This window comes from Centroberyx gerrardi, chromosome 5 (assembly GCF_048128805.1).
Source record: "Centroberyx gerrardi isolate f3 chromosome 5, fCenGer3.hap1.cur.20231027, whole genome shotgun sequence".
Classification (NCBI taxonomy): domain Eukaryota; kingdom Metazoa; phylum Chordata; class Actinopteri; order Beryciformes; family Berycidae; genus Centroberyx; species Centroberyx gerrardi.
The window spans coordinates 23,671,349-23,697,450 of record NC_136001.1 but is presented as its reverse complement, the minus strand read 5'-3'; the positions used below and the strand labels follow the sequence as shown (position 1 = coordinate 23,697,450).

Sequence of the window (26,102 nt, the reverse complement as noted above, 5' to 3'; positions counted from 1 at the left end):
CCTAATCAAAATAGGCTACGCCAAAAAGCCTTGGTCCCACTTGTTTATGTTATACAAAACCAGTGCAAATGAACTCCAGCTTCTGCCAGTACATAATAACCGCTGCATGGTTTTCAACCTTTGACCCCAAGGTGTTTAAACCTGTGACCCTTGAACCTACCTCTCCTTCATGGGAACATTCTCTGTTTATGGCCGTTTAACGGACCTCAGATGTCGCCGCCGGCAGACGTCTGTTTGTGGTCTTTCCTGCCCGCCGGGGGCGTTCTGACTGGAGCCACGCAGCCGTCCGAGCCCGCTGATTGGTCTAGAATGTACACCGAAGGCGGGACTATTTCATCTGTTAGCCGAAGCGCCTGTCAATCGGATGCGATTATGTTGCTTTCAGGTACTCCTCGGAAACTCCTTCTTCTAAATTCAGAAGTCATATGCATTCGAGCGCTTTTTTTCAGATATAACAAAATTGGCCCTGCAGCAAAATTAGTTTTTAGTGGCTGTTATTTTATTTTAGAAATCAAGTGGCACAGAGCTACTTTGTGCTGAAGAGGCCGAATAAAGAGACCAGGCACGTGATTAAGGCTGCAGTAAACAAAATTGATAAACCTGACTATTATTATTTTTTACGCTATAAGCGAGGCGAAATGTCTCTCTGTTCAACTCCTTCCATTGACTTTTAATCAATTAATTAATTTGAACGATTAATCGATTAATCAGCTGAGGAAGAAATGTAAACATTCTCATTGCGTTGTGATCACCACGCCAGATGACAGAAACTTTATCTATCATTGGCATTACTACTACTGCACATTAGCTTTATAAAACACTGTGCTACTTCCACATTTTGCTGTAGGCCTATTTTAGGCCTTACTTTGAGGGCTTGCTTGAGAACTTGCCATCATCCGAACTGCAGTGTGCATTAGCCATTTTCCAAATACAAAAGAAAAGTGAGAAAGGGAGTACATTCGGCATCTCGGGTATCCTACAACAATTCTGTGGTCATTCCCAGTGGTACTTGTCACATTGTAGAATCGTCCTGGACGCACTCAAGTCGTAAATTGGATATTTCCTGCAGCACTTGAAGGCAGCATTACACACCCTCCCCGTTCACCGAGTCCCCAGCGCTCATTCAACGTGATAGTGTCTCCCTCACACACACGCAGAAGCGGTGTGGTTTTGGAGGAGCGCTGACATGGTTCACTCAAACGCTCTTTAAACAGGATGTAGCGACAGAGTCAGAAGACGGAAAGAAAAAAATACGGGTTAAACTCTGCGATGTGACAAATAACAAGAGTGAGAAATGAGCGCGACAGAGGAGAACAGAGGAGTCCAGCTGAAGCAGCTCACCGCCGGCAGGTCTTGACGGCTGCTCCCTCTAACCTGAGACACAGCACGGCCGCGCTTATCCTTCATGCCGCAAGGCACGGTTTTCACACACTGAAAATCAAACATAGCCGAAATACTTCCCATCCCGCTGGTAAACCTTGAAAGCGAGAATGACGAGCCAGAACGACTGCTGTGTGAAGGTTTCGTTGAGGTAAGCCCATAGCGTCTGTCTGGTGAATTTCTGCCGACTTTAGCAGACCACATTGTGTCTGTGCTGTCTGGAGATCAATTAAGTGCTTCCTACACACCTACCGTCTTATTTGAATATTAACGGTCCTTATTGTGTCTCCCCTGTAGGATACAGTAGGTTATACTGCAACAGTACGAGTGTACTTACACCTTGTTTTGTAATAGCCTACATGGGTGTAGCTCTGCACACTATTGATAAGGCAAGGCATGTGCCACTGCCACGCTATCTCCTACACGACTGTTTTCATTTTGGGGGAATATGTTAACCTTAGCAGTAGTATGTTTTATATGAAGTAGGCATTTGTATTCAGGATTTAACATTGGCCGAAGTGACAAGGACAGCTGCAGCCAGGTGCGAGAAGGAGAATGGGCGTTCCTGCCCAGACCCTTGTTTTATTATCCCCATACATCGTACGCGTGCACCTGCAATCTCAATTTATCCTACCGTTGTGGTCTTATATGTGCATGGTTGAGTTAGCCCTACGGTCAATGTTTGAAAGGACATGTTTCTGTTTTGTCTGCCTTTGCAAATGAATCGTGCACAAAGAGATGCCCTCCTTCAGAGCTGTCATTCACTGCCTTTGTTGGAAACGCACCCAAAGCTTGGCCGTTTTAGCTAGCAGCCTTTGGATTTGTATCGGGAGATATTGATAGCCCATCGATGCGGTTGAACGTTGATAAAAAAAAAATCATGAAAATGTGCATAGGCCTGCTGGGACTTAAAGGGCGGCAGCCTCTCAAATTGGTAGGCATGACTTGAGTATAATTGGGGCTGCGTCTGCAATCATGTTTAGTCTACAGCAGGTCGGTTGAGGCGGTGGTCTGATAGGCCCACTGTCCATTCGTCTTCTAACCCAGGGCCTCCCCAACTTCTTCATGTCAGCTAAGGAGCCCCATTTGGTCAGATTGTGTCCTAAGGAACAGCATTTGAGAGGACTGTTGTCTTTGGGTTCAGATTTATACAGCTGTAGGTGGGGAGAGTGGAACCTAGACTGAATCCTATCATAAAAATAGTCATCTTTTCACCTTCCCTCATTGTGCTAACCTATAGGGATAGAAGTAATCATGAAACTCTTCATTTTGCTGCCCCTGCTGGAATTCTCTCAAGGACCCCTTGAGGTGCCCAGATCCCACTTTGGGAACCACTGTTCAGATTTACTGGGGTGGGGGTGGGGGAGATTAAGGTGGTGCCTGGCCTTTTAAGATGAACCTTGAAACCGATGGCCCCGTTTCCCCGGGAGACTCAGAGCCGCTTGTCAATCAGCCGCTGAGTGAATTTCCTTTGTGCTTGTTCAAAAAGCCAGTAACAGGAAGTGAGTTGGGTTTTGTTGAAGAAAAGGCATAGGTGAAAAGAGAAGTCATTGAGGCAGCTTGTGGCTGTTGCTGTTCATACTAGCAAACTAAAACCTCAGTTATTGATCTGAGTCTAGAGAGCAACTCCGAGCCTTGTTGTCGGAGTGTAACTGAATGAGTGAGGGTGACAGGTATCACACACACATGCACACACATGCCAAGAGCTTGCCTGTGTGTTTGTCTGTCTCTGTCTTCTTCTGTGATGCAAAACTGACAGTGTGTAAGGGTCTCCATCTTCTTCTGCATAAACCAGTGTTTTCCTTGCTGGATCCAACTATATCGCCTGCTAAACTATTCACCTTTATCCTGGCAAAGAAGGTCAAATCAACACATAGAGCAATATTGTCACAGTAATACGCCTTCATTTCTGAAACCCTTAAGTCAGCAGTAACCTATTAGCATGGATTTCACATTGTAATTAAACAGCTCTTGTGTTAATTATATGGGTACGACAGTGGGTGAACCAACACTACTCATTTTCTTCGTGTGTGATCTGTGTGTGTATTTGCCCTGTGAGTGGCACTAACAGTGTCTATATGTGGGACAGGAAATGGGAAGCACACAAATAAACACACAGAGCGGGATAACTTCCTGCGGAGTGCGGATGGTTTTCCCAAAGACTGCCAAGCTTCTTTTTCCTTGAGAAAGTCGGCGACTGATAAGAGGGGATGGTGTTTAATTGCTCCCATGTTGCTGCTGCCCTGAGGCAGACTGCATAGCACGTACGTGAGTGTGTGTGTGTGTGTGTGTGTGTGTGTGTGTGTGTGTGGAGGGCAATGAGGTTGTAACCTAGAGTAATGACGGCAAAACACTCAGCCCCCACAGGGCACTCGCACACACACACACACACACACACACACACACACACACACACAGTCTGTGTCACCAGCACCCATTTCCTGAAAGTCTGCATTGCCGTCCCTAAACAATGTCCATATAGCCAATCCATGACCTAGAATCCTGCATTCAGACCTGAGTGCCTGAGGAATGGATGTGGATGGATACACACACACACAAACACACACACACGCACACACACACACACACACACACATATATCACTTAAGTCAGTGGTTCTGCATTGCAGGCAAGTCAAACAGGATGATATGCGTGTAATGTAACTCTCTACTAAGTGGACATCATTAAATTGCTTATGGCTTGGCTTTTGCATCAGTGTACAGCTGCACTCACTTATGAGATAAGCTCAGCCAGAACCAAACAAGCTAAAAAGAATGAGAATACTCCCTCATTCTCTCAGTCTCTCTCATTTGACCCCCCCCCCACTCATTCTCTCTATCACACACCCATACCCAGGCAGACACAGATGCAGTTTCACTTCTCCCCCTGGGTTCCTCCCCATCCTGTTGATGGCATCTTGAGTGCTGCATTGGCCCTAGATTGAAAGCTTTATGCTCTATAGGGCCGGGTCTGAGTGCGTATGTGCGACTGCCACTATAAATGCCCATAATGCAGTGTGTGTAGGTGTAGCTTGACAGAGTTATGAGCACCGTGTGAATTTCCGTTTGCATATCAATCTCCCTGTCGCTCTCTTTCTGCAACTCATTCACTCCTACTCCTCATTTCAGACCAGAGAGCGATGCTTGTCCTGCACCAAGGTGCTAAGTCAACCTCCATAGCTGCGTATAAATAGACACAAAGGCAAATCTGTTTAGTGCTGTTGTGGTCCTTGACCTTGTGACAACTTGTAGAGGTTTTTACCTCAACAGCCTGTTCCTCAAGCCTTTCCTCTCTGTCTAATTTGAGCCCCGTTACCAAAAATGACCTGAGGAACACCAAGGAGTCCCATGAGTCCTTGTTCATTTCTAGTTTAAGATGATGACGGTGATGAGGCTGGAAATAAGTTCTGCTGAGGGAATGAACAGAGCATGATATTCAGTGTTTTCCCCTCAGGTGGGTGACTGTGTGTGTGTGTGTGTTTGTGTGTGTGTGTGTGCTGGAAGGGTTATTTTGAACAGTTATGACGCAGAGATTTTGGCTTGAGAGGATGATGGGAGTTCAGCTGAGGGTAAGATTAGCTTTCATCTCTTTGGTCCTCTGGTCAACCACTCCAAAATGAGGCTACGAATAAACAGAAAACAAAAATATTACTATTATTTGTCAACTACATGAACTTTTGGTTCCGTAAAACATTTGGATTCTGCTGCAATGTTTTTCAGTATAAATGTGCTGCAGACTTTTGCCACCCCATTACCAAAACACTGGCCTCAAAACAAAACAGGAGTAGCGGAATACAACAGCGGAAGAGGCCCCTCACAGCTGATATACAAAGGCTTTAAATGGGAGTTAAAAAAAAGTGGTGTTTTGTTGGTGGACGTATGTCCTGTGTAGGCTACCAGTCTCGCCTGTTTCCTGTGTGTGTGAACAGTTCGCCATGTGGGTTCTGTCTGGGTTACACACCTCCCTAGGGGGCTGCATTTAAAAGGACTTTGGTGGGAAATGGTGTGTGTGTGTGTGTGTGTGTGTGTGTGTAGGTTATAGGCCTAAGTATTGGCCACCCGGCAGTGCTGTAATGGTTATCTCCTCATGAGAGCATTCTCATGCTTGGTCTCCAAATTCGTCCTCCCTGGAGTCCCTCCCTTCCACCAGTTTGTTGCAGACTCACAGTTGCAGCTCAGGACAAGTGAATGCGGTTTGGCCGTGTAGCTGGATGCCACCACAGAAGTCCTTTCTAATCAGTGATTTGGCCTTAACCAAGGAAGAGGAGCAGGAAACATGACAAAGCACACACCCAAGTTGGCCATCCACAGCTGTGCATCACTTCCTCTTCGCCCGGCCTGGTCACATGTTTTCTTTGTTACCTTTCAAACCTATTGGACCTAACAGGTCTGAGTGAAAGTCATTTGTGGCAGAGTGCTAAATGAAATGGCCTGGGTGGGATGGCTTAGCACTGTGTGTGTGTGTATGTGTGTGTGTATATGTGTATCATTACAGCACTATGTTAAACTGAATATGTTACATTGTGGAAGATCGAAATATTTGATCTAAAGAAAGAAACCCCTGACATGTGACCTTATAGTTGACAGTCATGCCATAGATAAATGTTTCTCTCTTAAACTGTGGTGGGAAACCGTATGACATGTGGCATAAACCTTCCTGATTATGCCACATCAGTGATATCTAGAGGCAAGCAATGATATTATAGAAAATGTCAGGACAGTAATGAACTTAATAAGTCAAATGGGCTTAAAGAGGTAATACTAAGTGTCTTGTTCATCACCTGTTTTATAACAGTGGCCCTGTTGCATAAGCAGGCTCTACAGGCACAGGGGCTTTGCTTGCAGAGTGTGGCTGACTGACGACATGAATAAGGTCTGCAGGAAAGAGCTTAGTTAGCTTGCCAAGCTGCACTACTAAAGCCCGGCTTTCAAAACAATAACATGCTCCTCTTGAGGACAAATTTGACAACAGCCACATAATAAAGAAGCCATTTGCTTCTGCTTCTGAAATGGTCAAACCATCAGGGAAAAGGTCCTTGAGGTGTGTTGAGTGTAGATCCTGACAAGATGAAATCCTCTACCCCAGAGCTTTTATTTGTACTATGTCTAAAATACTGGGGACAGGGTAAATCAAAATGGTTTTGATTGGCTTTGGCTATACTTGGACCTCTCTGTATCCTTTGGAAAGTAAACAAACAAAAGCATAAGTGCTATAAGTAGTTGTGAGACTGGTGTGTTGATGAACTTCTCCCTGCAAGTGGAGGTCATCAGCCCTCCCAGACGGCGTGCTGCTGTTGCAGAATGACTTCCTGTAAGGCTGCCACTGGACTATCCCCACTTCCTGTTCACTTCCTGCTTCGTTAGAGCTGCTGATGCGTCAGTTGACAGGCCGAGGGCTAGGACTGGAAATAGACTTGAACTCAAGTCCTGGGCCAATCATCATAAACCCTCTAAGAATCAGTGTACTGATCTGTAGTCTGAGCGAGGGAGAATCAACTGATGTCCTATTTTATAAAAGTCTTTCACTGCTCTTCTGAATCCAAGTCTCTGTGATGAAGAAAAGACCTGTTGTTCCTGCGATAAAAAAAAAAAGAAGGAAAAAAGTCACATTGATTCAGAGTGTGGTAACAGTGTGCGCTCTGGTAATGCAATGTTATCGCAATCTTCCCTGGAAACGTTTCTCTGATCCTTTTGTTTTCTCCTGCTCAAGCTTGTGTGCATTGTGAGCACAAAGTGGACCGACTGCTGAGAATGAAGCCTGGAACTGTGACCAAAACGCTGGAATGTTACCAGCTTTCGCTCTCCTTGCTCATTTTTTCTCCTCCTATTCGCTCACTCTTGCATGTGCACACACAAACACACACACACACACACACACACACACACACACACCAATTTAGCTATTTGAATTTGACAGGAATGAAAGGTGCTTCAGTTGAGACATTTGCATTTTCCTGTTCACACAGTGTCATCATATGTCAGCTGGTCTTCTTAACAGGCTTACCTGCTGCTGTGGGTTTAGTTACCTCAAAAACACTGTGGGAGTCAGAGGAAAACAAGCAAATAATTATAATAAAAATAATAATGGTTTTAGTTTACAGTGCATTCCATTTCAGACATTTCTCCTGTAAAGTGTATGCAACATTCATGTATTGATTCCTATTCTGACACCAGCATTCTGATGACTGGACATCATGACTATTGACATTGTTTGGACAGTGTGGCGTTAGAGGACACTTAGAAATCGCAGGACATCTGTGTGTGTGTGTGTGTGTGTGTGTGCGTGGGGGGTAGCTGAGGCCCTTTAAACAGGGCACCTCTCGGGAGAGAGTAGACAGAGGACACAGTGAATGAGTCTGATGTCACTGCAGGTCTTTGTGCTCTCTGCTGAGCTTGCATACACACACACACACACAGATAAACACACACTGAGCAAGGGAGGAGAAGTAGAGGGTAAACTGGGATGAAGCAGAGGCTATATTTTTAGGGCGTGTGATAGAGGAAGGGGTGGCTGAGGAAAGAGAGAGCGTATTGGGGGAGAGGGGGGAGGGAGCGATGGAGAGGGGTTTGGGGAGTCAATTGATGATGTCCTCTTTTTTTTATAAACTGCTACCCTGCGACTCAGAAAAGAGCAATGCTTCCTGTGATTCAAAAAAGGAAAAAAAATAGAAGAGGAAAAGAGACGGAGGAGGGTGGTGGACAAAGGGCTGAAGCAGAGGGGGGGAAGTGAAAAAAGAGCAAGTGTCTGTCCTGCTGTCAAAAGGGCTACTGTAGCGTGCAAACATCAGCTCTCAGCCGAACAAGCAACGTAATGAGTGTGCGTCTGCACGTGTGTGTCTGTGCGTGCGTGCGCATGCGTGTGTGTTGGAGCATCTGTGTTTTCTCTGTGTATATGAATAATTTGGTCACAGCTGCACCCTTTTCCCATATTCCCATGAAGGGAGGAAGGGAGAGAGATGAAGGCCCTCAGGTGTTGTGTCTAGACTGTAACCAAGGAGGAGTTTATTCAGTCTATGTTGATGTTGAATGTTTTTACTTTCTATTAAAATGGTACTCCATTTAAAACATGTACACAGACAGGCAGGCGTGCACACACACACACACATACACACACATACACACATTCACTCCCTGATGTGGCATGGATGACAAGGCCTAGAATGGCTGTGGATTTTCTTTACTAAAAATATTCCCCAGTACGTTTGCACAATCAAATCAGACCCACAGATACCCAGTTAATAAATATATAAATAGATAGATAAATAAATAGTGAATAGCTAGCTATTGTGTGGAAGATTGAGCTTTCCTGTGGTCTTTCTCTCTCCTTTTCTCTGCTTCCCTCTTCATTTCAGTCCACTGAAGCAAGATTTATACAGATTGATAATATAATTCTGAATGAGTATTTCCTTCTTTGTCGGAATTCAGTTTGGTGACCTTTCCTAAGCCTGGTGTGCCATTCATTAACTCTGCAAATGGATTCACAGCATAAATTGGTATTGAAAGTGTAGATATAGTCTAGAAGATATGTATATGTATGGATTGGCGCCAAATTTCTGCTTGTGTGTGTGTGTGCTTCAGTGGAGCTACAGTGTCTGCTGTGTAGATATAAGGGGGGTTGACCAGCTGGCACTTAATCACCTTCAGCTCTAAGTAGCTTAATCACTGCTGGAGTTTGTGTCTCTCTCTGAGTTTGTTTTGTGTTGTGTGTGAATGGAGGGAGATGACAGCAGGCCGAGGCTTCAAAACAGCTGATTTCAGCACTAAATAACTGACAGAACTAAAAAAAATGGCTATGTGGATTAAGGTAGTGCCATGAGGACCACTTCCCTTAGAATAATGTAATTTTACCATTCACTTCTCTTCTAATTTGCATACAAACTAAATGTACTTGCTATGTAACTGCAATAAATGGTTATAAGTGGTTATATCGGTCATGTTATGTTGCATGCATGTGTTTTGCTTCCACCTAGCTTTTGGCTAATGTCACCTTTTTGCTAGCCAAAAAACAGTAGCTTGTCATTTAGGCTAATTTCAAGCTATACAAATAAGGCATTCCTGTATTACAAGAATATAACGTCTACGGAAAAGTCTAGGACAATTAAGTAGGATACTGGCTAGACTACAGTCCAGCAGTGTAAGCTAACCCACAGACCTTGATACAGACAGGCAAGGATGCTAATAAGATAAAGTATTGGCTAACTAATGTCACACAACGACACAGAGAGGCTAAGGTTGGTTTGCATTTACACCCATCTAAACATACGTAATGAGGTTTCCAGGGTTGGAACTAAGCACCAGTCAAATGCTGGTAAATTTTCCTGTAGTTCATTAGCTTGTCTGCTCTACCAGCCGCTTTATCAGACTAATAAGCATTGTCCCAAGGTTATAACCTAGTTTTGAATAAATCACCTAACATCATGCACCTGAATACACACACGCTACCTCTACCTGACCGAGAAGCTAGGAGCTAACCCCTTGGCTAAGTCTACATACCTACAGACGGGCAGGCTAGTTGACTAGCTGCATTAGCACTGATGCTAAATGCTGTCTGACAGAGAGGGAGGCTAGGCTGGTGGTAATGCTAACCGGCCCCCTGGGGAGGCAGACAGACGAGCAGAGTCATGGCAGCAGACTGCAGCTCAGTAGCTCATAGCGTAGACTGTGTGTGAAAGGAAAAGGTGAACACAACTATGTTTTTGGCTGCTGTGTGTGTGTGTGACTTGTGACCTTTACAGTATATTGTTGAATAGATACCACCCAGCCAACATACAAGTATGTGTGATTCTAAGTATTTTGTGTGGTTGTGTGTGTGTATTAGGGCGGGGGTGGGCTTATTCAGCCCTCTAGGCCTATTTGTCTGTGGTGCACAGCAGCGGTAGTGCTAAGCCACTGATAAATGAAAGAAAAAAAGGTGAACACAGCCATGGTTTTGGTTGGTGTGCCTGTGTGTGTGCTATTCTAAGCACTCTTTCTTGTTGCAAGTCTGCCTTTGATCTTTGATCTTATTCCTTTTATGAATACCATACAAGGTTTCCCAGTGCCAGAACCATCATTTATTGATACACAAAGTAAATTTGTGCCACAATCTGTAGCTCAGTCAGTTGAACATGTCACCAACAATACTTGGATTAGAGGTTTGATTCCCACAAGGCCCACCCAATCATGCAATCATGGTACTGTAAAACGCTCTGGATAAAAACATCCAGGATCCATCAAAATGGCATATGGCTAATGCTTCCTCTTTCAGGATAATTTAAGTTAATTGAAATCAAGCAGAAAACAGCTAGCGCCTCTCTGACCTAGACTAGACAGCCAGTCAATGTGGCATGAAAATATAGGGAAGACAGCTAATTTGATTCTTTCTTTTCCCTCCACCTCCCCCATGGAATAACAGACAGAGCAGACGGGGAGGGGGGGGAAATGAGGAGGGGGTGCGAGGAAATGGGGTGGGGATTGACCCAGAATCAGCTCCGATGATGCGGACTGATGTGGCCTTGTAACAATGAGAAATGCTCATCTGAAATTGCATGATGGTGACAAGCCTGTCACAGCAGTGAGAGGTTAGTTTCTTATTGAGCGGCACAGTTCACACATCTCCTCTTGATGCTCGCTGTTCAATTGAAAAGAAGTTGAAAAGAAGATGTGTAATATTTTACTATTTTGCCTTGGTTTTATAATTCTTCTTATGTGTGAAAAGCCAGGTGAGGGCAGACACTGACAGTAAATAAACTCAATCGATGATGCCTCAGTTTTACAGTCTAGGCCGACTTTCTTCTCTCAAAACTGATGTCTTTCTCCTCTCTGTCTCTGTGTGTTTTACTCTAAAACAATCCAGTATCACCCTTAACCCTTTCAGCCCCTGTCCCACCTCACCTGGCATTGTCAACATAAAAATGTGATATTTGAGCCCCCAACTGTCCCACACATCCCGCCCTGAACTCTTGGCTTCACTGTTCATTTTGTCTTTGATGTACTGGTCTGTTGTCACAGGACATGGATATCTATTCATTCATTCAATTACAAGGATAATAGGGCATTGGAAACAAAGAATGGAGGCCACAATAGCTTTTCGAGACAAGGCTTTAAACCTTATCCCTCAACAAGACAGTCAATGTCTTTTTCAAACAAATTCCTGACGGATGTCGTGAGAAATAGCTCAGCTAGCTAACCTTGTGTGAATAGCCAACCTAGCCCTCTCCAGACAATGTAGGACAGCTCCGTCCTTGACGTCTGGCTTGGTTAGGAAGCGCTCACGTTAACATCGATGAACCAGTTTGCTCATCTGCGCTCCAGTGTGTGACATTGCATGCTCATGGCTAACGCAACCAGTCAAACCAATGAGCACAGTGTGTGTGAGCGCTGCTATTTCTTATCGGTTGTTACTAATCGCCAATAATGCCTTGGGCCACAGGGCCGGCAGTCTGCGAGGCTAGTTAGATAGATAAGGCTTGTGTGAAGGCTATGAACACTAGCTTGCAGTTTTGTGTGTGTGTATTGCTAGTGTAATATCAGACTAGTGTGTAAAAAAGAAGAAAGCAGAAAGAAAGAATGTTACCTAGCCATAGCTATAGGGAGTGTGTGTGTATGTGTGTGTGTGCATATGTCTTCCTACTAGTTTTTTTTTCCTGCATGTTACTACTGTAGAAGGTTTTCATGTGAGTTCTCATGTTTGTGTCTTTTTGTTGTAAGATTAAGTATTGAGGTTAGATAGTAATTGTGTGTGTGTGTGTGTGTGTTTTCAGGGGGCCCAATTAAAGAGATTAGATAGCTGATGGAACTGACAGTAATGCTCTTATGATATGACTGTATTTGAAATGGGCAGAAGGTCATAGGAGTTCAGAGTTTAGACATTATAGTTCAGACAAAACATGAACATACTTGTGGTGTTTTTGAGCATCTGTCAACAGCAAGCATACAGATAAACTGAAACATGAGGCCCACTGCCAATGAGACTGCTACGCTTTCACATATGTGGTTATGACTGTGGTCTAGCTTTTTTTTTTTTTTTTTTTCCATTGAATCACACCAGGCTGGCGAAGGCAAGGCATTATGGGCAGCCGGCACGTGCGTAGCAGTGTGGAGAGATAGACACCAAATGGGTGTGGCAGAAGGTTGCCGCTCTGCGTGTGCCCGCCACCACCTGGGCAAGCCAGCTGTCCCACGCCGTGTGCCAACCCCCTGTGTCCAGTGCCCCACTTCCGATATGCATCTCGTAAACCCCTATAATGCCTGCCGTCTTCCTTGCTTTCCCTTCTACTCGTCCCACCCTTGCACCCTCCCTCCACTCCTTTTAACTACGTTTCCTCAGTTCATCCCCTTTATGCATCACTGCCTCCATTTCTCCCAAGTGACCCCCTTTTGGTCATGATTAGTGCTTTCTCTTACAGTGCTCCCACCTGAGCCAAACACTTACAAACCCCCATTGTCTGTGTCTCAGCTCCCCTCTCTGACCCTTCCTCCTCTGCCTTGTCTAACTGATCTTTATCCTGGCACTCTGCCTCCTTTTAAACTATTCCAAAACATGGCCTAAACCAGAGGCCGAGGCCAAGACTTGCTAAATGGCATTTCCCACCACTCTTCTACTCTTATTTGATGCCAGCTTATTTCATTCGTAGCTAACATGACTTTGTCTTGCCAGGGACACAGCTGAATGCAGAATCGGTCAAGTGCTCATTGGTTGTCCCTGCGCCCCCCTACAGGGCATTTTTTGGAGCACCATATGAACGTCTGGTAGTGTGTGTGTGTGTGTGTCTGGCTGCCATCCTACTAGCCTGCTGTGATGTCGGGCCCGTGTGGAGGATTGGGAACAGAGGAACAGAGACAGCTTTAGTGAATGGCCTGCCTGCATAGCCCATGGTGGGAGAGTGTCTGTTGCTATTACACACCCATACACACAAATGCTTGACTGCTACTATGAAGATTACTGTCAGAGTATAGCATAAGTGTATACATAATTGGAAAGGTGACTTGAAAGGATTGTGATGGATAGAACGAAGGACAGACGGAGAGAGGAGAACGTTGATCAGCGGGAGAGGGAGCTGATAGTTTTATCTGCGGAATTGCTGCAGACAGTTGATCCAGGAAATCAATCGGAGCGCTGATTAAATGGGCAATTGGACGGAAATGCCCACTTTAGCTCAATAATCAAAAACTATGCCTTTCAGCTGCACTGTGCTAGTGTTTTTGAAGATTCATAGCTCTGAACGGGTTCTCATTAACTCTTTTAAACTCTCTTAAACGTACAAGCAAATGTGCTGAATTTTTTCCATTATCTTTCCTTCTAACAAAACTGCTTTGATGGGTGAGGATGCAAAACACTGCTTACTATAAATATTCTTTATGAAATTTATTTTGTGATGATGACATTCAAATCAAATTTAGACAAAAATCACCTTTTAAAAACGTTTTTGAGATTTTTGAGAAAACATTGCTTTTCTAAATCAGAAACACCCTAAATGTCTTTGTCAGTCCTTTATACATATGGGGTTTATTCCAGTTTTGACCTTAGCAGGCAGTGGTCTGCCACCCCTCCATCCCTCGCGGTACCACCGAGGCCTCTCCTGTTTCATCCCACAGTCACCGATATGCCCAGAGCACCTAACCCAAAATAGGCCACACAAAGTCCCTGAGCTCTCTGGGCTTTTCATTGCAAACATGCAAGTCTTTGTGAATTGACATATTATTCTCTCTCTCCTGTTCTTGTTCTCAATCTCTCTTGCTCTCTCTCTCTCTTTGTTTGTTTCACTCTTTTAAGAGAGCTGGACCTGAAAGAGGCAGATACACCGAGGGGGCAACGGAGAGATAAATGGTTCAAAGAGCATTTATCAGCTGCACCTCCACAGCTTTTCAGAAGTTTTGTATCAGGTGTGCAGTGTGTGACAAAGCGCTTTTCACTGCTCCTGTGTGGGCAGGCCGCTATCGCATGTTGCTAGGATTTACCAGGCTAACTCCAAACACTTCCAACTGTGAAAGGCATGATCACAAGTCATTATACAAACACACTAAATTTGGACGAATAAAGCATAACTCTTGAACAAACTGGAATGAGACCATTCATTTTGGTGCCTGCTATAAAAAATAGGACACAAAAGCTTTTCAGAGTTTTCAAAGCACCGCTCCTGTGCAGGTTTTTCCTTAGTGAATGTACCATTTTCTGCTTCTTGTTACGCCACATTGGACGTTATTAGCTGCTGCTGTTTTCAAAGATGGTGTTAGACTCAAAAAAAAAAGGAAGGAGGAGAAAAAGCTTTTATTTTTCATTTCTCAATCACTGTCTCAGTGATAAACACCCTTCTGTCTGTCTGCATGGAGTTATCTTGTCCCAGTCGCTATGGGGATATGACCTGGACTTGCTCACATTGAGAGTGATAAGAGCACAGCTGGGTTTGTCACGGGAAGTCAAGGAGAGAAAACACACACTGGACATTTAGTTCAATTGGACTTCACTTGAAAGTGTTATTGCAAAACCTATCTTGTCCTGATTGTGGAAATGGGATTGACTTTTGGGATCTTTTGATTGTGTGACTGAAATACAAGGAAACTGCCACCCCCCCCCCCCCCCCCCCCCCAACCCCCCCCATTGCTGTTTCTGAATGCATTGCATACTGATCTTGTTCTCCATTGTATCATCTCTCCCTCTGTCTCTCTCTTAACATAAACAGGAGAAATCCCTAATATTTTATTTTCTGAAAATTCTGGGCATATCCCCATCTGTGGCACACACAGGCACACGGCTGTGCCAGTTGGGTTAATCCTAATCTGAACGTGCGTTCCTACAATGACCAGGCAGTAATCAGAGGTACGGTACAAGCAAACACAACCAGACGGAGACACTGTGCTCCTGTTTATGTAATCCCTGTTGGACTGGCCACATGGATATATTCTCTTTTAGAACGGGAGAAACAGTTCTGCTCAGTAAATAAAGAAATGAGCTTGTGACTGAGTTGAGAAATCCCACCCTCAATAATTGCTGTCAAAGTCCCCTTGAGCATAGGCACTGAACCCATAACTGCCCCAGTGGAGCAGCTCAGTGGCCAACAGTACAAGACTGTGATTGTGCTAAGAGTCTCCCACGTGTTGATGTTTGTGACTACTCCCCTAGGCTGTGGCTTTATATACGCTAGCAATGTGGTCTTAGTCAACGTGTTTGGTTAAATAGAGGTAAAGTGAAAAGAATTGTGGCTACACATGTTTAAAGTTATGAGATTGGAGATGGTTGTAAGGAACTTACCTGATTTGCATTACAAATGTGGGGAAAATGTGTCTGTTCCAATGTCTGCCTGTGAAGAGTGCCTTTGTTTATTAAACTCTCTAATATAAATTTGACAAAGTTAATTGAAACCACATCTGTAGACTTCATGAGGTTGTCAAAGACGCTGAAGTGGCAGGTTTTGGTACACACTTTGGGGAAAAATATGCCTCCATAATAAATGAATGTACTTCACATTCTGCACTCCAGAACGGTCCATAAAGGTTCTGTGATCTGGTGACTGGGGAGGCCAAGGAAGGTGTTTAACTTCATCCTGGTGCTCATGAAACCACTCTTGCATTTGTTTAGCAGTGTGTATGGGGACATTACCACCTTGAATTATGAGAAGATTATGAGGTAACAGTGTTTGCACCAGAGGGTGCACTTGGTCCTGTAAAATGGCCTGATATGCCCTGGCTGTTACACGTCCACCACCATGCAGAGTAATCAACACACACCTAATGACTCCCAGGAGATGGCAATGCCATTACAGATCCAGCACCATGTTTAACAGCTGGCAACACACACTGTGGGCTGAAGGCATCGTTTAGCTTTCTCCAAACGTTACTTTTTTCCATTGCTCAGGGCCCAAGTTTTGTGCTCCTCACAGCAGGTTTTGAGTCTTTGCGCATTTTGCTTCTTGAAGTTCACAACATTTTTTTTTTGAGACTGTATTGTAGAGGTGTTGATTCAGTTCTGTGGTAATTTTTGAGGCCGTAGTTTTGTGGCCTCAAAAATGACTGTTCCCCTTGCCACATTAAATAATTTTGCAGTTTTTGTGACTGATGCACCTGTAATTCAGGTACTAACTTTTTGGCCCTTTTGCCCCATGCTGCTTTGAAAACACATCTATAAAAGGCAATTGGCAGGCTTCTTTTAATGCTGACACATACTGCTAAATGGCATTCAATTTAATGTGACTTGTGTACCTGCCTTTGTAATTGCAATTTAGTTACTTAAAGTCCTTTCTCATATGGTGTTTCTGTTATTTTGCCCACTCCCCTGTATATTTCTATTTTTATGACATTTGTTGAACTGATTGCCCAGTTGGTTACTTGCATTCCTTAGCCTCTTGTTCACATCTCCTATAGGCATACATTCATACTAAGTAGGCAGCAGTAATTTTAGGAATGTGGGCATATATTAATGTTCATTTTAAGATCAAATTGAGTCACATGTTTGATAAATGAAGGCCACTGCCTTAATTGTTTGTGCATTATATCACGGCAGAGCCTTGCCAGGTTTGTGGAAAGTTGAGACTATGGTGTGTATCTAGAGTTAACACCACAGCAGCAGACAGTGTGCTGGGGCTGCGGTGCTATGAAACCAGCAGGGTTTCATCTTGAAGCATTTTGGAAAACCTCTTGGCTACCATGCCTGGCACAAACAGGCTTGAAATTACAGGGCAGCACATTTTAGCATAGTTAACATCCTTCATCTTTCTCTGCCTGAATCAGCCAACCATGTACTTAACGATGGCAGCCACTTGGTTTGATATCATTACGTGACCCACAATGTAATGCATCCACACAACAACATTTTCTCAAAGGTTTTAGTGGAAGTATATAAAATGCTCAGTGCTCGTTACACTGTGGACTGGGTCTGGAGGACTGAGTAATATTAACCCAGGAGGCTGGCACCCATTTATTCATTGATAAGGATACAAGGAGGGAGGTTTCCTCATCCCTGGCAGCCTTCCCTGCCACTCTATATAATGTTTTGCTACAGTGATGAGCTATTAGACTACTACAGGTTCTGGGTTTAGCAGACAGTGCCAGAAGTGTATGAAATCTGAGTGGCCCTTGCATCAGTACCTTGGATGAAACAACAGAGAGGAAATAAGGTGTGTGTGTGTGTGAGAGAGAGAGTGGGGGGGGGGGGGGGGGGGGGGGTAGAGAGAGAGGATGCAATGACAGATTCACACTTCTCTCCCTGCTGAGTGGTTATTAATGAGTGGGCTGACAACAGGGGGATATTAAGTCTCACCACCTCCTGCTTTGTCAACCCATGTGCGGCGGGGAGGGGAGTGCAGGGCAACAAGAAATGGACAGGGAGTGCTTAAAGAGTAAAGTTGCAAGGCAAATACACATCCACACTCTTTGAATGCACATTTGGTTTATGACTCACTAAAAATTTGCTGTCTCCATATACGTTCATGCCAAAACACTAGGACAATCTGCTTCGAGCCTGGCCTGGGGTTATTTGACAGTTATGACTCTGTTAATCTTGCTGCAAGAGATGGAGCAGAGAGTTCCTACAAAACAACATTTTGTAAGAACATGCACGGTTCATTTGAGAAATGAGTGGAAAGTTATTTCTGGTTGACATGCTACAGTCCAAATTCTTCTCATAGTGATATAAATTACAGCTAATTTAGCCATATTTATTACTCATAAAAACATATTGACACTGTCTTCTTCACTGCATCTAGTTTTTTAAAGTAAATATTTGCTATGCACACACACACACACACACACACACACACACACACACACACACACACAGAGTTCCGCTTGATTGCATGCATCTGTCTTCGCACATCCATATGTATGTAATCTACAGGAGAGTGTATGTGTGCGTCCATGCATGTTTGTGCTTAGCAAACCCCAGTGTGTGTCTGCTTTTCTTTGACAAGCAGTAGAAAAACAGAGGTAAATTACGGGGCAGGAGAGGAAGCTAAATAGATGAGACCGTGGGCCCCATCAGTCAGGCCTCTCTGAGCTAAAGTGCTGATATAAGGTCAGTTCAGCCTGTCAGTCCCTAATGAATGAGAGGCTCTGGGAGGACTTGGGCAGTGATCTGAGATCAGCACTCCTGCTTTGAAAAACAAACACATCATCAACAGTAATCCACTGCGTCCCTATACATACTTCACATTTGAACTGTGTAAACATGGTTTATATTATCATTGTAGAAACACAAAGAGCACTGCTCCATAGACATGTGGGCTCTTAAACATTTTCATATTGAGAACTTGTAAATAGACTTTCTATGCTGTGGACCTAGGACATAGATATATGTCCTAGGTAGGTAGACATATTTAGCCAGGGACCGAGTCTGAAGTTATTTTGTTGTTTTTGGGTTTGTTTTAGCATTGTAGAATATTCTGGCCTATATGGAGTGATGTAAAAATTGTGAGAGTTAGACATAGGATCAGAACCAACCACTGTTTGGTGGCTTTACAGTAGAGTTAGTCTTGGTGTTTCCATCATACCAACACCAGCTTTTATTCTCTACCTGTCAGCGCTACCGCTACCTTTCCTGGATGGCACACTGGGTGGTGATCCCTCTGTCAACAAATATTGAAATTGCTCTGTGATGGGAGGGGATGACGGTGTGTGTGTTTGCATTTAAAAAAGTTGTACCAGACAGAATGCATTGTGTCTCAGACCAAATGATAGATATGTATTTTTCCATTGTGAAGTGAATATTTGATCGGTAGGAAGAGAGAGGCAGAGAGAGGAAGTGAGGGGGGAGGAAAAGTCCACAGTGATTAGTCTCTGCTGTTATCACAGAAGAAGGAAATGGAACAAGCCGTTTTCCTCGGTCCCTCCTCCCCTCCATTGCTTCATCCCTTCAGCCTTTTGTCCCGCTGGTCTGTTTTCACTGGCGACACGCCGAGGGAGGGGTGAAAAACAAGCAGAGTTGTGGGCATGAGAGAAGATGGGGGACATAGATGGACAATGAAATCAAAAGGACAGCGAAAGGAAGTTTTTCTGTGTGATGACGAAGCGAGCAAGAGAAAACGAGCAGGGAAGAGAAAGAAGTAAGAATTACAGAATTACTGTAAACCATCTGAACATATCCAAACACATCTGATTACCTGGGGTGGGGGTGGACAAAGAGAGATAGATTAGAGAAAGAAAGAGAAATTTGATGACAGTAGATGTTGTTTTCCTTTGATAAAGGGATGGAGTGTTAAAGAAAACATGGCCACAGTGGCTGGTTTCCTCCTTTGGCCCTGAGCCAGAGGATAAGACTGAGATCCAACAGAGCTCTGAAACACTCACAGCTCAAGTGAATGCGATTAACCGTGTGTGTGTGTGTGTGTGTGTGTGTGTACTATATCTTTATTGAAGTGTTTACATTATGGAAATTAGCTCTTTGGCTATCACTGGCCTGTTTACTTATTTGAAGGTTGAGTGAGTGTGAACACACACACACACACACACACACACAGTCACACACACGCATTACTGGCGCTCGTAATTGGCAGTGGACTGATTTTACTGGTACTCTGGGCTCGTTAGTGACAGACTTGGTGCCTTTTCATAGTCTATTTTCTGGATTGTGATTGGCTAGCTGGTCAGCAGTTGTGTCTCAGATGGGAGGTATAATTGGGCATGATAGGAAATTTGCATGAAGATGCACGCCCCTAGAATCGCCTTAAATTTTACAAGGGTATACACACACACACACACACACACACACAGTCAGTGTCACATTAGGAGTCTCTGAGCAGTGTGCACAGTTCCCAAGGAAACGGGACCCTCCTGAAGTCTGGCAGGCAGAGGGAAGAGTTGTGTTTGGGGGAAAAAAACCTGGAAACTAGACTAAGACTCCTCTTTATCTCTGTCTTTGCTCGTTGGTTGATTGCAGTAAGTGTGGCATATATATAGGTGTGTATATATATATATATATACATTTAAAGTTTAATTTAAATTATTCTATTATTTTCTTTGGTGTCAGTTCAGATTAGAATTAAAGCTGTTACACTTGGGCTGGTGTTGATACTGAAGCGGCAGATTTGGCACAGTGACAACACTAGTGTGTGTTGACCAAGTGGCCAAAACCACGGGTGAATTTTGAAGCCAATAAGGAAGTGGCGGCAGGCGGTGATTCCTCAAACGTCCGTTAGATGCCGGCTCTAAAAAGACTCCAAACCCGGCTGAACTCCATGCAAGTCAATGGGACCACAACCCAACTTCTCACTCAGAATATAAAGTCAATAAATTCCATTGTGTAATGTGAGATAGATGTGCGAGTGATGGAGCCCCTCTGGTACCCAATGGCAGTTGTAGGACACGTGTAACTGTTTGCATATGTCCGTGGTTTGAAGATGAAGCCAGGACACATGGGCCATACACATAGACATACACATTCCAGTAACTGTTTCCGTGCCAGATGGTAAATCATACTGTAAATCATACTGGATTGTGAGGGATTCACAAGTCATTTTGTCATGCCGTGAAGACTCACAACTATTGACAATTAATCAGAATTACTTAGATGATAGACATAAATAAACATGTCTAAAAAATCCAGATGGTTGCTGACACATGTCAAATTTCAGAGCAAATGTTGCCTGTGAGATGCTGTACCCACTCTATTTTCTGATGTAAATCTGCAGGCTTGCTGCAGCTGCTAAGGGAATTTTAAAACCTTTGAGGTTAAAAGGGTAGGAACTTGACGAGGGATGCTATAAATGTCAAAAAGGTCTCGGAGCCAGTATTCAGTATTCTGAGAGATCCACTACCTACCTAATGTTTCAGATTGAAGTTTGAAGTGGCAGTTGCTCTATGTGTGTGTGTGTGTGTGTGTGTGTGTGTTTGTGTGTGTTTGTTTATTTGTTTGTGTTTGTTGAGGCTGGTCGTAATTAGCACTGTTGGGTTTGATAATGATCATAATGAGTGAATTCCCTCAGAGCTAGTGTATAATGAGTTTCTGACTAGAAGTGGGTTTGGGGCTCCTATCAAAGCAGTAGGGTAATGAGCACAGATATTGTGTCTGTGCGCACACATGCATCTGTGTATGGAGTATGTAAGTATATAAAAAAAAGAGAACAAGACAGGTGTGTGTGTGTGTGTGTGTCTTGATTCTTTTGGGGAGTTTGTTTAGGCCCCAGGGTGCTTAAACCATTTTCCTATTAGTGTGCATAGATGAGGGAGAGATAGACGGCTTAATTTGCCGCATCAGGGATCCACAATCTGCTTCTCCCTCTCTCTCTGTTTCTCTCTAGGCTTTTGTCTCATACAGAGACATTTAATCATGGTGTTATGGCTATTTTTAGCTGCTAAATTTCCTTTGGCGAGTGTGTGGTCTGTGTGTCTGTGTGTGTGTGTGCAGGGTGTGTATAAGGCGTGATGTTTGATGGACTGATCAATGTTATGGATCCCATCTTTTGTTGGCGCAGCTGGCTTAAATGCTCATCCAGCTGAGCCCTTGTGTGTGTGTGTGTGTGAATTGATTATTTATAGCTGTTCCATTTCCTCTCTCTGTGGATCAGTGACAGGCTGTCATTGTTGTTTGTGTGTCTCTTTGTATGTCTGTCTGTCTGTGTGTGTGTGTGTGTGTGTGTGTGTGTGTGTGTGTATGAGTGTCAGACATGTATGTCTATTCTATGTGATCTACAGCTCATCAAGACTTTCATGAATTCAGCCGTACTTGTCTTGGTTAGCTTTTGCTCTTTCTTTCAGATGAGACAGAGAGAGACAGAGAGAGAGAGAGAGAAAGAGGGAGAGAGAGAGAGAGAATGAAAGCTTGATATTTTTAATTCACCTTTATCTTTGCTTCATATCTTATTTAATTCCTTTCTTTATCTCTTTCTTGTTTCCTCTGCTAATTGTGTGTGCTTTGAAGTGTTAGAGCTGACACTTCTTAAGAGTATTGCATGCAAAAGATTGATAGAATTGAGTGAAACCAGAGAGTAAAGGAGAGTAGAGTGACCTCCGATCCTCTCACAGATACAGCTGCAGCCCATGTGCGCATGCACACACACACACACACACACACACACACACACACACACACGCACATGCTGCTCTACTCCTATTAATTCCATTGTGCAGAAGCAATGCACTGCTCTTCTTGCCATATCCAATATATGTTCATAATTGGCTTAAACAGCACTCCTATGGCTTCTGTGGTTTTAATGACATTAACCTAAGTATCAAGGTCACTCTCTCTCTGCAAACTGCTTTCTAAGCCCCACAGTCTATTATAAGGGAGTTGACTTCAGATGGTGGCGGTTAGTGTGTCGCTGAATTGGACTATTCTAATATCTTTACGCCTTCCTGGAAGACCCACTCAATGATGCCTCAAGGCCTAAAGGAGAGTCAGAAAATGCTGTTGTCAGCTGTGTGTGTCTGTGTGTGTGTGTGTGTGTGTGTGTGTGGCTGGGATGATAACTACATGTGGTAAAGGGATTACTGTGAGTGTGACCCCTTGGCTTGTGGGTGTGGTTCTTAATGTATGCTTGAGAGGAACCATGTGTGAACTGAAGATAGTAGGTTGTCTGTGAACAGTACGCGTACAGTATGTGTTTGATACACTGTGTGTTTTTGTGTATGTCTGTGCGATGTGTCCAAGCATCTTCCACCACTATCCATACAGCAACTGCGTGTGGTAAGGGGTTCTTCTTCCTTTGTACGTCTGTGTGTGTGTGTGTGTCTTTGTTGCAGCTTCTCACAGGAAGTCTCTGGTGTGGTCTCAGTGTGTGTGGGAGTTGGTTTGCATGCCCTGAGGATTGAACTCGGGGGTTCAGCACATAGGGAGGTAGACCCAGTGCTTTGTTTCTGCTGGCTCATGGCTTTTTCCACAGCTTAAAGTGATTACCTCCCCACTGGGTCCACATTGTACCTCTGAATGCCCAAGATTAAGACGGGGCTGTGAGATAGATCTTCTGTTTTATGCACAGTTTTTACTTTACTCCATTACTTTATGTGAAATCAATTTTAGGCCTAGTGTTAGCCAGTGTATCTTCGTTATCTTGCCCTGTTTCTATCCTTCAGCATGATTATCCAAACAATCCCTATCAGGGGTAGAGCAACAGTGGTGAAGCAGCAAGCATGTAAAGCAGCGGCACTTCTGTAATGGCTTCTGTAATGGCAAACCAATGTTTAAGTCACAAAATCATAAGTACGTTTATTGTAACAAACACATGAATGAATGAAATAAGGAGGATGGTGCAGCTTTTTAAGGGGTTCCACCAGGTGCCAGGCAGCAATTGGTAGGTATTGCTGGAGGCGTTCCAAGGCATCTGCAGCACAGCACAGGTTACCAGGTAGAGACAGTGGACATAACACCGCCGTTCTGCTAGCAAACAAGCTAAAATGATGGTAATTAGCCTAGTAATACTGGGCTCTCATTCTGTCAGTGAGTTCAAAGATGTTCTTCTCATGAAGTGGTTCTCAGTCCTCGGCAGCCAGAGCCCCGCTGGTTTTCATTCTAGCTGTCTAATTGGGGACTATTTTACACCTGGGATGCCAGGTGAATACAATTAACTGCGATTAACTGCCTGTCAGAATAGAAAACCAGCAGTGCTCTGGGTCCCGAGAAACAGGATTAAGAACCACTGTTGTAGTGACTTGTGAGGATGGCTGCTTTTCATGGCACTCTGCAGCTGGTTGAACTAAGCCTGCCTGATCTCGATAAGTGGCCTTACTTACACCCGTTTTTCCATTTTGAACCTCATCCCTCATTTTCTACATCTTCTCCAACTTTATAAATTGTCCTTGTTCCTCCCTTAAGGATTTGTGTTGTGTCTTGTATATCCTTTGTGTAACAGACCATAGTTTTGAACGAGGGTTGGCTCCTGTATGGAAAACAAACTAAGGGGATCCTTCATCTGACCATTGGAGTTATTTAGGTTTAGCGGTTGTCTAATAGGACTTCTCTGCTCCTTTTGATTTCATAGCACCAGACGTTTGCTGAAGCATGTAGTGCTGGTGAAGGAAACTTAGAAACATGCCAGGGCACAATGGTCAAATACATTTTGGAGAAATATAAAAAAAAAACAAGGCCCGCTGGATTTATTTATTTTTTTTTATTTTTGCCATTTTTGACTTTATTTGAAAGTTGGCAATAGAGATCAACAGGAAAGATTGGGTGAGAGAGAGAGGGGGACAATATGCGACAAAGGTCCCAGGTCAGATTCAAACCCTGGACTCCGCAGTTACATGAAGCTGAGGTTGGACAATGACTATTCCTGGCTTGTTCTTAAAATCCCATGGTTTCTTGTCTACACCGAAAATGATCATAAGATCAAAGAACATGATTGAGATTACTGCAAGCCATAATTGCAAGTGAAACCGCATTTACGCCTAATCACAATCAGTGGCCTTACTTGCAGTAATGATGTTAATTCTGTGTGTGTATTTGTGTCTGTGTAGTTTTACAGTTTCGATTACTGACTCTCTCTCCCCTTTTCTCCTCTCCTCTCCTCTCCTCCCAGGATCCGTCCTCAGATGGCCAAGGAGAAGATAGAGGGCTGCCATGTTTGCACACTGGTCACACCTGGAGAACCACAAGTCCTCCTGGGAAAGGACAAGGCCTTCACCTATGACTTTGTGTTTGATATTGACTCAGAGCAGCAGCACATCTACCAGGCCTGTGTGCACAAACTCATTGAGGGCTGCTTCGAGGGCTACAACGCCACTGTGTTCGCTTATGGACAGGTACGACACAGAGACGCATGGGGAAGCATTCACAAACATGTGTATGGATTCATGCATGCATTGTATGGTTAAGCTGCACGTAACACAAAAACTACAGTAAGACACAACAACAACAGAAAGAGATAAAAGCAAATAATAAAATAGTTCACACAAGGGACTATACATATGCAAACAGATGTGTATACACTCACACTTACACACAGTAACACAGTTATAATCGAGTGATATCAGAACTAATTGATAATAATAATAATAGACTGGAATTGCCTATACTCACATGTAAAGAATGATTACGCACAGCACATACAGTCATGCTCGTTTGAAGAGCAGTCGGTTGGGATGTCTGATGTTGGGGGATAAACGGTGTGTGAAATGTGTGTTGTTTCAGACGGGCTCGGGGAAGACCTACACCATGGGGACAGGCTTCGATGTGAGCGTGGGCCAGGAGGAGCAGGGCATCATTCCGCGGGCCGTTCACCAGCTGTTCGAGGGGATCCAGAGGAGGCGGACACACGCCCAGGAGGCAGGCACCCAGCCACCCGACTTTAAAGTCAGCGCCCAGTTCCTAGAGGTAGGGGAATGCACACGTGCAGATGCACACACATATATAGATGCACATTGTAACACATTCTTGAGTGATCTCACATTTTAACACCAGTTTAAGTAACGCACATGCACACAAAGATGCAGACACAATGCTTATTTTAACACACTGTCTGTGTTGTCGTCATTTTGTTATGTGCATGTGCATATGTGTGTACTGGGATGGATACTCTCCCAATGTTGTCCCTATTAACTCTAACCAGATGGGACATTCCAGGGAGACAGGAGGATCAGCCCCCTCTTCCACAAACAGGAAGTGACAACACGATGACAGATGGGCGGGAATGTCTCTGTGCAATGTTGGTCCTGATTAATGTCGGCCATTACCTCTGACATTATTACCCATCAGTGTGTGGAAGGAGATGGATAAGAGAGAGGGATGAGAGGGAGGGAGGGATGGTTGTGTTGGAGCCATGAGCTAATATGACAAGTAATAATTGCCCCCAGAGGTTCCTGACATGTCTGGGTAGCCTTTGG

The 26,102-nt window shown here is 44.0% G+C and overlaps 1 protein-coding gene across 1 annotated transcript in view; it reads left to right on the top strand.

Moving 5' to 3' along the window:
- The first annotated feature begins 1,236 nt into the window (after positions 1-1,236).
- kif21b (kinesin family member 21B) overlaps positions 1,237-26,102 on the top strand; it is a 62,909-nt gene continuing 38,043 nt past the window's right edge. The window contains exons 1-3 of the mRNA XM_078283539.1: positions 1,237-1,531; positions 24,800-25,022; positions 25,411-25,593. Coding sequence (XP_078139665.1) covers positions 1,491-1,531; positions 24,800-25,022; positions 25,411-25,593 — 447 coding nt within the window. The 5' untranslated portion in view covers positions 1,237-1,490. The remainder of the gene's footprint in view (positions 1,532-24,799; positions 25,023-25,410; positions 25,594-26,102) is intronic.